The sequence below is a fragment of the Elephantulus edwardii genome, unplaced genomic scaffold, assembly GCF_000299155.1.
Source record: "Elephantulus edwardii isolate Elephantulus edwardi_28Jun2011 unplaced genomic scaffold, EleEdw1.0 scaffold00111, whole genome shotgun sequence".
In the NCBI taxonomy this organism is placed as follows: domain Eukaryota; kingdom Metazoa; phylum Chordata; class Mammalia; order Macroscelidea; family Macroscelididae; genus Elephantulus; species Elephantulus edwardii.
In genome coordinates, this window is record NW_006399861.1 from 2,674,590 (window position 1) to 2,687,649 (window position 13,060).

The following is a 13,060-nucleotide window of genomic DNA, read 5'->3' on the forward strand; positions in this document are numbered from 1 at the left end:
TGAATTAGCTGAGAAATTAAAATACCTCATGGTCTAAGAAACTAAAATGTGAAAGGGAATCACACAATAAGCAATGTGTTTCTAAGTATTTCATGACAGTATTTTTAAAATATCAAAATATATTTTAAATTACTTCAAAACGGGAATAAAGGATCTGAGGAAAGAACTTCATTAAAAGAATGAGATTAAAATTTTAATCAACCTTTTATTTTTCTTTATTATTACTCAATCTATCATATACCAAAGGTTTCAAACTAAATATTTTCTAGATACTCGCTCAGTCACTGCCATGGAGTCAGGAGCCGACTCACAGCTGACCCTCCAGTGGTTTTTCAGAGGCTGTAAACTGCATAGGAGGAGACAGCTCATCTTTCTCCTGTGGTTTCAAAATCACTACCTTTTGATTGGCAGTGTAACTCCTTACCCACTAGGTCACTAGAATTCCCAAAGATAATCAATTATGAACTCAGTAATAATTAATGACTGTCCTATTTAGTAATGGAAATTAGCCAGCAAAGATCCACATATTTAATGGTGGTAATAAGAAGGAGTGGCATCCACTTCCTAAACAACATGCCTCTAGAAACTGTGTGAACTTTGATAAATGTCAATAGCTACACAAAGGCTTCAGGCCTTTTGTTCATAGCATCACTAGTCGTGCTCCACTTGATGACAATCAACAACTTCTTATCAAATCCAGAACCAAATCCATTGTGGTAGAGTAAATTCCAAACTACAGTAATCCTCCATCAAGTTTCTGATGCTGGACATCTCTACTGCAGAGGCCTGAACTTAGTACCACTCAACTTTAAACATGAACAAGCCCTCAGTTCAACAGTTACTCGAAATAAAAGGACTACTTTTAATTATTGAGAGCAATTAAAAATACATATGCTAATAGTTTGTATAGAAAGTGTAATTACTATTTTATTATAATAAAATTTGTGCTGGCACAAGTGAAAAAAATTTAGTTTAAAAAAATGAAATTTCAAAGAAACTTAATTAAAAGACAATTCCAATTATTCTATTAATTTCTAAATAGTGACTGAAGGAAAAAAGCTCACTAAAATGTAATACTGAAGGGAGTAGTGGTCAGCTTTGTCAACTTTGTTCTGACACATAGACAGAAGAAATACTGCTCAATCTTGCATCACCCTCACAATTCTTGCCATGCTCGGAGCCCATAGTCACTGTTTCTATTCATCTTGTTGAAGATCTTCCAGCTTTTAGCTAACCCTCTGTTTTACCTAGCATGATATCCTTTTCTAGGGTTTGGTCCTCCTGATAACTTGTGTAAAGTACTTAAGATAAAGTCTTGCCAATTTCCCTTCTTAGGATCATTCTACCTGTAGTTCTTCCAAGATAGACTGATTGCTCTTCTGGCAATCCTCAGTCTGTTCAATCCACAGTCTGTTCTTTGTGAGGACTGTCATTGAAAGCAATCAATTATTTGCAGTCTTCCTTATTCAATGTTCAACTTTCACAAGCACAAAGCTAATGAAAATATCATGGCTTACGTCAAGTACACTTAGTTCTCAAAGTGACACATTTCTTTTTTAACACTATAAAGGGTTCTTTTGCAGACCTGTCTAGTGCAATATGCCTTTTCATTACTTCACTGCTTTCATGGGCACTGATTGTACTTTCAAGTAGAATTAAATCCTTGGTAACGCCAGTATTTTCTCCATTTATTATAACATGATTTATGGTTCAGTTATGAGTATCTGTCTTTTCTTTATATTGAAGTATAATCCATATTGAAGGCTATTAGTCTTTGAACTTCATAAATCAGAAAGTGCTTCACATCCTCCTCCGTTTCAGCAAACAAGAATACTGAAGCATACTGAAGGTTGTCCATGAGACTTCTTCCAGTCCTGATCTGTGTTCTCTTTCATAGTCTAGCTTCTTGGATTATTTGCTCAGCATACAGACCCAATAAATGTAGTAAAAGAATACCCTTACTCAACTTTTCTGTCTAGAAATCACATTGTTATAATTTGTCCTGTTCAAAAGATTGTCTCTTGATCTGTATACAGGTTGTACCTGTGATCATGTTTCCACACGCACACAATTAGGCATTCAGAAATTTCCATTCTTCACAATGTTATCCATAATTTGTTAAGAATCAGAAAGTCAAAAGCCCTTGCCTAGTCAATAAAAGCACAGGCAAAGATCTTTCTAGTATTCTTTGCTTTCAGCCAAGAGTCATGTGATATTAGCAATAATATCCTTAATTTCATGTCCTTTTCTGAATATGGCTTGAAAATGTTACTTGTATATGACATTAGTGATACAGTGAAGGGAGTGGAGCTTTGAATTTATAAACTTGACCTCATTGAAATAAGAATAAGAAATTAAAAGTAGGAAAGAAAGAACAATTTAAAAATAAATAACCAGGGTAGAAGAACGTTGCTTTAGTACTTAGAGGCAATAGAAGGAATTCATGTTTGAAACAGAGTTTTTAAAAAAAATATAGTTCATTCATAGTTCATTCATCAGTAGTAAAATTTATGCTAAGAGTTAAAAACTACTATAAAAATGACATCATGGTTGGGGTGAGACTGAAAAAAAACAGATAAATAAGTATATTGCATTGAAACAGATAGGGGAGAGAACAGTTTAAAAGTGATTTATGATTGGGTATTATGGTTATGACAAGAGTAAAGAATGAAGACTGCATAGTGGAGGGGCGGGGATTGGGGGAAGATTGTATACCAATGAAGGAATTTTTCTTTCACTTTTCAAAGAGAAGAGCTAACTGGCAGGGGAGGAGGGATGGGCAGGGAGAAAAATTTAGCAATGAATGAATGGAAATCCAAAATCTCTGTAACTGTTCATTAAAATTAATAAAATAAAATTTTAAAAAATTAATGCAACGTGACAAAAGAAAGAAACTTTTAATAGAAAGCCTTAACTCAAATAGAGAAGTATCTCATTTTGAAAGCCTAAAAACTTTTTTAAAAATCAATTTTTTATCTTTGAATTCCTAATCACTATTAGGCAAATAAAACCATGACTCAACAATAGCTAACAGCATAATCATTTATATAATCAACCTCATTTTGTAGGATTATGACAGTAATAACTATAACTTCCACTAAAAATGTCACATTTACTTTACTTTTTATTGTATCATGATACATAAAAGCATCTTATTCACTAAGAATCCTACAAGAAAGTTATATAGACAACAGATATTAATAGCCTATAAATCTCTTAATAGCATTATAATCATGATAACAATAATGTACAAATTATATACATACTGTAACACAGTCACATATTTTATATATAAATGTTAACAAAGATACATATTTATTTGGTTTTGTCTTATTAGAGATCAATTTCGTTACTGCTAAATTTGTATTATTATAGTACTGACAATTTCATAATTAAGCTTTAATTTATCATTTCTTCTGTAAATTATTTTCTCCATATTTAAAACAGTTCATTATTTACTCCATATTTAAAGCCTTTGATCTATTTAAATCTTACCTCAATCCATGAGCTACTCAGCATACTATGAAAATATTCTAGGAGGGGAAAAAGAAAGTTCAATAAGAATTGTGAAACAATTATTTAAAATTAAATTAAAGATAAAGAGTATACGTACCAAGTCTGGCACAAAGAACACATTTATGACAAGGAAATTCTTTCCCATCCATTGATTTCATGGTTACATCACAAAGAAATGAACTGTAAGAAAAATGCTCGTTCAAGCAAGTGTAATTTTCTTACAAATTGATCATATAAGAAAATCTACATAATTTGGCATAACTTCAGATTTTCTATTAGTTAAAGGCATCAGAGAATTAAAAACTTGTATATGTTGTTGTTGTTCTTATGTGCCGTCGAGTCGCTTGCGACTCATAGTGACCCTATGTACAACAGCCCTAAACTCTGCTCTGTCCTGTGCCAATCGCACCATCTCTGATACACCCATCCAGATTACCCCAGTCACTGAATCAACCCACCTCATAGAGGGCCCTCCCCTCCTGCACCGTCCCTCCACCCTACCAAGCATGATGTCCTGTTCCAAGGACCTTTCCCTCCTTACAACATGTCCAAAGTATGCTAGACGGAGCCTCAAAATCCTTGCCTCCAAGGAGCTGCCTGGTTTAACACTTTCCTGGATGAATCTGTTTTCAAAGCAGTCCATGGTACCCTCAATACTGTTCTCCAGCACCAAAGCTCAAGGGCATCAATTCTCCTTCCATCCTCCTTAGTCATTGTCCAACTCTCTGATGCATAACAAGTGACTGCAAAGACCATGGCCTGTATCAAATGCACCTTAGTCTCCAGAGAGACACCATTGCTTTTCAGTACTTTGGAGAGGTCCCTAACAGTAGACACATGCAAATAATTATCTCCCTTCATTTTAGGGAAGAATAACAAGGGTCTTACAATAAAGCTAGTATTTGAAAAGGGAACTAAATATAGAATAATGTTCAAATAAATCTTTATTGTGATTTTCCTCTTTTATTCAAGGACAGGTGTTAATAATATAAGTAACATCACAGTAAAAGATGTTTATTTCATAAACTTATGCAACCTAGTTGGTATCAGGTACAACATAAATACCTCAAATTTCTATCTCAAAAATTTTTCATCTAAAAATAAAATTTATTCCTAACTTACCATTTTTTCTGATTTAGCTTTGGTTTATTACCAGTTTTCTTGACAATTACATTGATTTTTTCATTTTCATATCTTACTCCATCTAACCTATCAAAAATAAATAAAAATGAACAATCGGTAGACAGTACATTCCTTTCTTCTACTAAAGCAGAAATAACAAAATTTGAACAAATTAAATTACATGTGAACCTAATTATACAGATAATTTACCCCCAAAATCTCTTGGCCTGGAATCAACTCTGGGTCACAATGATAGTGTCATAACAGATTTCATGGCTTTTCAATTATTGTCATTTTACCGAGTATCATCTAAACTTTCACTCATATTGCCAATATGTAAACTTGAATCCTAACCATTTGGTTAGTTGTTATATACTATCAAGTCAGAACTGACTTAAAGCTGACCTTCCAGCAGGTCTTCAGAGGTAGTAAACTGCCCAGGAGAACACTGTCCATTTTTCTCTCATGGAGCATCTGATAAATCTGAGTGATCTGTCTTTCGGTTGGCAGCACAATTCCTTACCACTAGGCCTCCAGAGTCTCCTTCTTTGGTTATTAGATAAGGACAAATCATTTGTACAACTTGTATCTCAAAAAATCCCATTCCATGATAAAGAAATATCACAACCTCTTCTTACTCTCAGGGAGGCTCTGGCAGCTTAGTGGTAAGGAACTGAGCTGCCAACACAAAAGCACACAGTTTGAATCCATCAGTTGCTCTGCAGGAGAAAGATGGCTGATCTCCTCCAATGTGAACACAGTGCCTCTGAAAACGTGCTGGAGGGTCAGCTATGAGTTGGCCCTTACTCCATGGTACATAACACCACCAACAAATTAGAATTTGAAGCAAGTGGCTCAAAATCAGAAAAGATGTATGCCAGGGATGCTATACCTTTTCAATATATATGAGGAACAGATCATCCGGAGGCTGGGCTCTATGAGGAGGAATACGGCATCAGGGTTGGAGGAAGACTCACCAACCTGTGTTATGAAGATGACACAATCCTGCTTGCCAAAACTAATGAGGACCAGAGGCAGTTGCAGCAGAAGAATTGCAGCCTTCAACATGGACTGAAGCCCAACATCAAGAAAACAAAGATTCTCAACACTGGGCCAACTGGCTACATGATGACAGACGATGAACAGATTGATACTGTTAGCAGCTTCAGTATGCTTGGCTCCACAATCAACACTCTTGGTACCAGCAGTCAAGAAATAAAAAGACTAATTTCATTTGGAAAATACGCTGTCAGGGACCTCTCCAGAGTAGCAAAGAGCAATGCTGTCAGTCTAGAAACTAAGGTGGCCCTGATCCAGGCAATGGTCTTTGCAATTATTTGCTATGCATCAGAGACATGGAAATTGACTAAAGATGATAGAAGAATTGATGCCTTTGAATTGCGGTGCTGCAGAAGTGTATTAAATATACCATGGACTGCTAAGAAAACAAAGAGGTCTGTCCTGAAGATAGTGAAACCAGGCTGTTACTTGGAGCCAAGAATTTTGAAGCTCCGTCTGACATACTTTGGGAATGTCCTTAAGAGAAGGCCATCGTGCTTGGAAGGGTAGAGGGACAGTGCAAGAGAGGAAGACCCTCGATGAGATGGATTGACTCAGTGAATGGGGTAATGGGGGTAGGTGTGTCAGAGACAATGAAATTGGCTTAAGCTAGAACAAGGTTTAGAGCTGTTGTACATTGGGTTGCAATGAGTCACTGAGGCCTTGATGGCACAAAAACATCATTAGGACAAAAATAAAATTAAAATTGTGGTGTAAAACAGTCTTCATTGTTTTTAAATATATACTTCTATAAACATTGCTGCTGCTCTCACCATACCATTAAATTCATACTGCTAAAATAGTACAGCAAATATTAAGTTTTCGATTTAAAAACAGTTTGAAGGCCTTTTTCACCATGACTTTGCTTTTATTTTTGTCATAAAAATATTTAATGTATTTTGAATTCTAAGTATAAGGAGAGAGCATGATATACATTTCCCTTGCTCCCAATCCACAACTAAGATTATTTCACCATAAGCAACATATGCTGTTATTGTTTGGTACCGTCAAGTACAATCGATAGCAACTCTAACAACAGAACTGAATCCTGTTCTTTCATGTGCCATCCTCACACTTTCTGATACATTTGAGACCACTGGGACAGTCACTCTGTCAATCCATCTAGTTGAAGGTCTTCTGTCCTCTTTTGTCGACTCTCCTCCTTTCCAAGCATGGTATCCCTCTCCAAGGAATAGCTTCTCCTAACAACATGCCCAAAGTATTAAGAAAAAGCTTTATCACCTTGTCCTCAAAGGAACACTCTGGTTCTATCTTCTCCAAGACATATGTATTTGTTCTTTGCCCATCCATGGAATACTCAGTGCACTTCAGCAACAACACTGCTTGTTCTGTCATCTTTATTAAATGTCTAGCTCTCAGATGCCTAGTAGTAAGTGACTGAAAAGACTATGGGTTGAATCAGGCACACTTCAGTCCTGAAAGTGACTCACTGCTCAACATTTTGGGGCGGTTTCTGACTGCAGACTTTCCCAGTACAACACATCTCCTGATCTCCTGACTGCTGGTAACAAGGTGTTGACTGTGGATATGAGTAAGATTAAATCATTGACAACTTGATTCTTTTCTCCATCTATCATGCATGATATTGCCTATCAGTGTAGTGATAAGAATTTTTGTTTTCTTGACACTGAGATGTAATCCATATTGAAGGCTATATGCTTTGGTCCTCTGCAACAAATGGTTCGCGCTCTCCTCACTTTCAGTAAGCAAGGTTGTGTAATCTCCACAACACAGGTTACTACTGATGAGACTTCCTCTGTTCCTGATGCCACATTCTTCTCTACAGAGTCCAGCTTCTTACAAATTTGCTCAGCATACAGACTGAATAGATATGGAGGAGGATACAACCCTGAAACACACTATTCTTAATTTTAAACCATGTAGTAGTTTAAAAGCAACATAAATATCTTTTTCAAAAGAAAGTTTCAAATCACATTTGATTAATAACGTGACAAATACTATGTCAGAAATTTTACACTTATGAAGGAGTCCTGGTTGCGCAGTTGCTAAAATACTTGATTGCTCACAGCAAGGCTGGTCATTCAAACCTATCAGCTGCTACATGGGACAAAGTCTGCTTCTGTAAAGATTTACAACTCTGTCCTACAGGGTCACTAAGAATCAAAAGTGACTTGACAGGAGTGGGACTGGGTGTTTTTCAGGGAGAGGCAGGTGTATGACAGAAGTAAAACAACAATATGAGGTCAACATTATCCCTACCACTTTATAAGTAAAGAAGCTCAAAGAAATCTGGCCTCTAGTATATAATAGTAAAGGGAGCTCTGATGGCATAGTTTACAAGCAAATGCACTATAAAACCAAAGGTCAGACCTTAACCAGTGACTGCTGCACAGGAAAAAAATGAGCAATCTTCTCCCATGCAATTTACAGTCTTGAAAAATCACTGAAGGGTCAGCTATGAGTTGGCTTCAACTTGACAGTAATCAGTGAGTGTAACAATAAAGCTAAGAGACATGCATAATATTTGTCTAATTCCAAAGATAATAAGTGTCCTTTTGAGTACAACATTATCCCATATCCCTGCTCTACATATCTCATAGAGTTCAAGCCCACCAACAGTCTTCCCATATTTTAATTCCTTAATCAAATGAGACACATCTGTTCTTCCCTTAACAAGGGAAATGGGTAAAAGGAGGTGAAGAAGAGGAAACTAGCAAAGAAAAAAAATCTAGAATGAATCTATAAAGAAGAATGGATTATTAAGAAGGAATCATACCTACTACTCAAATTATTGAGGCCAAATTTCTTTGCAACATTTTGCAACATTCTTACAGGATCATCTTCTCCAACAACTTTGCCCTTTTTAGCAGATTTAAGTTTTCTTTTCTGCTTTTCACTAATTGTTTGAGCTTGATTGCTTTTATAAACTTCAAATGCTGACTTGTGATTATTATCTTCATGACAATTCATTTTATTCAAATGAGAATTTGGGGTGCTTTGATATTCTTCTGGTTTTTTGCTTAAATGTACTCTTGGTTTGTAACCATGAGTTAAAAAGTCACAAGTGTCTGTGTATATAAATTGTAAAAGGTATTCAAACAAGTCAGGATGAACTTTCTCTATCACAAAGAGATGGCATCCGGCACCATCTTCATCTTTCCGGTAAACATCTGCAAAGTCTAAAGCAGAACCATCTGAAAGAAAGAGTTTCTGAAAAAAGTCAGAACGAACTGCCAAAATATATTTATGTGCAGGGAAGAGTCTATTGCCAACTTGAAATGTCACATCATGGATGTTGTCCATTTCATCTGTCTCCTTCAACAGTTTGCCAAACTCTTCTAAAAGGGATGATGAGGACACAACTGGAATTTCATAAAGGCTGAAAACAAAACAAAAATAATTTTCACTTTCAAACAAATGTAAAGAATACATTCTCAGCTGATTCTATGAAAATGCAATGCCTATTTTATTCATTATATACAGAAAAAAATTTTGATTTGGCAGTTCCAACACATAAAATATTACTAAGTCTAGCCACTATATCGCATTTTCCTTTCTTCTATTTCCTTTTATATTTACACTTTCGTCTCTTAAATTAAAATGACAAAGTTTCTCTGAAAGAAATATTCTCTATTTCTGCAAAAACAACATAATTTAGAATATATATTTGAATACATATTCCACAGTAATTTTTAAATTATTAAAAATATAACTAAACACATGAAAAAAGAGTAGAGATATTCTTCTCCTTTTTTATATGTATTTTATAAATTAATATTATTTTTAACATATCAAAACAAATACATGGGGATTACTTAAAGTCTTTGCTTTTGGAGTATATCAGAAATTTAGGAAGTGGTAAGGAGTTCTGCTGTCAACTCAATGGCATAAGGTTTGAACCAACCAACTGATCTGCAGAATAAAGGTGGGCAATCTCCAGTGCCATTTACAGCCGCTGAAAATCCACTCGAAGGCCTGCTATGAGTCAAAATGCTGACTTGATGGCACATAACAACAATAAAGATAAATATTCACACTGGTACCATCAATCTCTAACCCTGGTTCTTTAATTATTGTGCAGTGCGATAATATCTTCCCAATCTACAATACATCCTTCCCTGTACGGAGAGCAACCTTCTTGGTTGAGACTGAGGGGTTTCCTGACACAGTCCAGGTAAAACAGATAAATGACAGCACTACTTTTAACACTTTTTCCTTCAGGACTAGTACTACTATTTTAATCTCTTTTCTCTCTACCAAAATGACTTAAGGTATGTGTGGTGGAATTCACAACGCACATCAACGACTCCACACTATCTCTTATCAACTATAATATTGTTCAAGAGTTTTTACAAAACAAGAAACATTATATATATATACACACACATATATATCACATTTCTCAGACTAAGAAAGTCTAGATTACATTATAAGATACTTAAAACGTAAAACTGTATGTGTGGACACACCTTTGTGGGTATATGTATGCATATATGTGTGTGTGTGTGTGTGTGTGTATATATATACATACAAATACATACACATAAAAACAAAAGGAGGAGGCAAAAACACACAGACACACCCATACAAAACAAAACCAACTAAAGGGAAATTCACCATTCCCAGTATAATAATTTTCACCTTTGTGTTATCTTGGTAAGATGATCATAGGTCTAATATCTCTGTAAGACTTCGCAGCGTCTCTTTAATTTGAACCAGAAGCTACCAGAAACAGAAGAAAACCTATTGACTGTTCTTTTTAAAATGGAAAATAAAATTCACCATATACAAATTATACCTTGTTTTGGGATCTGACTGCAGGATTGCAAAGTTGCATCCACTCGGATCTGTGCTGACACCAACAGCTCTATGGGCAAATATAAGTTTCTCAAGTCGAATTCTTTCATATATGCTATTTATTTCAGATACACAAGACACATCTGATGAGGAATTACGAAAGTTTGATAAAATCTCTGCTAAAAAGAGAAAAATGGACATCAGTTAATGAAAGCTTTACTGAAACAATAAAGTTATTTAGGAATTAATGAAACAGAAAGTCTACTGTTACAATCTGGAGATACCTTTTATATGCATTAAGTTCTTTTGAGTAACTACATCATTTCATTTTGAACCATGTATACTATTTTTATTATATAAGACATTTTGGGTGGGCCAATATTCAATTATGCATAATTTCATCCCTTTCAACAAATACATCTTAATACTTCTGCTAAAGTGACCTTTCTAAAAAGCAAACCTAGCATCACGCTACCTTTTAAAATTATTGAAATTATATTATGATATGCTTGCTTGCTTACTTCTTCCCTCTCTTCTTCCTTCCCCTTCCATTCTTTTAGCAAATATGTGAGTGACACACTCTACTACGGCAATAACCTGACCATCAGTGTATCCCCAGTGACAGAGAAACAAACAGAATAAGCATGCTTCTCCTCCATGGAGTACACAATTTAGCAGGAAAGTAGAAATCAAACAAATATTATATTATTGCAAGTGAGATAAAAGTTATGAAAGAGAAACAGAATGCTTCCATGTAGAAATGAAATTTTTACATAAAGAAATAAAAATAATAAGGTAGGTAAGAAGAGAAAGAAGGCATTTACAAAGTTACTCTAAGAGTTGCAGTAATCAAACTAGGGAAAAACAGATTTCAGAACTATCTGAGGCAGAAGTGACACATTTTGGTGACTGACTAAATGCAGAGAGAACATGAGAGATTGAAGATAATTATTAGAAAAGACATGGAAAATGATGATCATGACTTCAACTTTATAGTTTGACAGCATTAAATGTGACTAAGGGTGTTCTGGCAGCACAGTCCATAGGGAATTGTACTCCAAACTCAAAAGTAACACTTTTCTGGCAGTTCAAAACTATCAGTTGCTCCAATCTCTCTCCATTAATTTATAGCCTCCTGAAAACTCACTGTTTAATAGCTGTTAATAGACCTTAGTCTATTATGAGTCAGTTCAGACTTGTTGGCAATAAACAAAAGAGAGAGAAGTAGGACTAAGACACTATTCTGAAAAATTAGCACATTTACAGGTTCAGCCTACATTCTGTTTACTCTCAAATTCACTCTCTTTCAGCTATAGGGGGCTTTACTAATCTTATCCCAGACACTCAATTATTCCAATATAAAAGCTCTCATAGATTTTATGCCTATGTTAGTATTTCTCCAGTAAGCTATAAATATTTATCTACATATTTTATTTGTTCCTACAAGCTAATATAAGTGCCCAAGACTAACATCTTACATATTTTTATATCATTAAAATTTATCCTTATATTTGGCATATAGTAAACATAGCTTAAATGCTTACAGACTTAAGTAATACATAAAGAAATAAAATCAAGTTATCTAAAAATAATTGTAGTTTTATTATTTTAAAAAATATATTTATAATCTTCACAGTAATTACATACATAAAAATTTAAGCAAACTAATATATTTATTCATCAACATAATGAATTAATTCCATGTTTTAGGAAATATATCAAATAGTAAAGACCTCGTGGCACAGTTACAAATCCTTTCTCTAGGAGACAGTTGTTAAATTAATTACAAAGACAATAAATATATAATAACAAGTAAAAAATATGAAAATACAAAGAGAATTTGATATGAAAAGTGAAACAGTAACTCAGGTTAAACAGTGAGACATATCTGAGAAAGTGTAAAGCTAAGATGTAAAACAGAGAAAGTCATGGAACTTATTATATAGCACAAGACTGAAAAATTTTAGAATGTTAATTGTGACCGAAGAGTGGTAAATACAAAGGAGGGAACTCAAGATGAGATTAGACATCAACAGGGCTCAGAGAAGAGGGCCCTTCTATGGCGTGCTTAAGAAAGGAGTTAAGTCATGTAGCAGTCTTTAGAGACACAAGTCCTGGAGTCAGATTTTTAAAAGCTCACTCTAGTAACTAGTTGAGAATTAATCAAAAGGGATAAGAAGGGAAATAAAGTAATTTGTTTGCATATTTGATAATAAGATAGGAGCAATAAAGATGTGAGAGTGTAAATGAATTCTAGTTATTCCAAAAGAAAATAATTTTTTAAAAATCTATGGATCAAAGAAAAATGCTGTTGAGCCATGTTAAAATAATACAAATATTTAAACTTATAGTCAAATAATTAAGAATAAACTATATTACAAATAATTTCAATATGGTACCATAATTAAATTTATTCTATTTATCGAGTTAAATAAGCCTTGACTCTAATTATTCATCAATTATTTAATAAAACTACTTGTACTTTTTATATTTTTCAATCACCCTGAAAACTTATTCTTCTCTTTTTTCCTCTAAGTTATAAGCTATATATCTTAAAGTTCCAATTTTGCATGTTGTTGTTGTT

The 13,060-nt window shown here is 34.3% G+C and overlaps 1 protein-coding gene across 1 annotated transcript in view; it reads right to left on the reverse strand.

Annotated features, from left to right (window-relative positions):
- Positions 1-13,060, reverse strand: part of IBTK (inhibitor of Bruton agammaglobulinemia tyrosine kinase) — a 112,871-nt gene that overhangs the window by 65,742 nt on the left and 34,069 nt on the right. Inside the window, 5 exon segments of the mRNA XM_006892158.1 lie at positions 3,496-3,533; positions 3,614-3,696; positions 4,639-4,725; positions 8,456-9,058; positions 10,478-10,652. Coding sequence (XP_006892220.1) covers positions 3,496-3,533; positions 3,614-3,696; positions 4,639-4,725; positions 8,456-9,058; positions 10,478-10,652 — 986 coding nt within the window.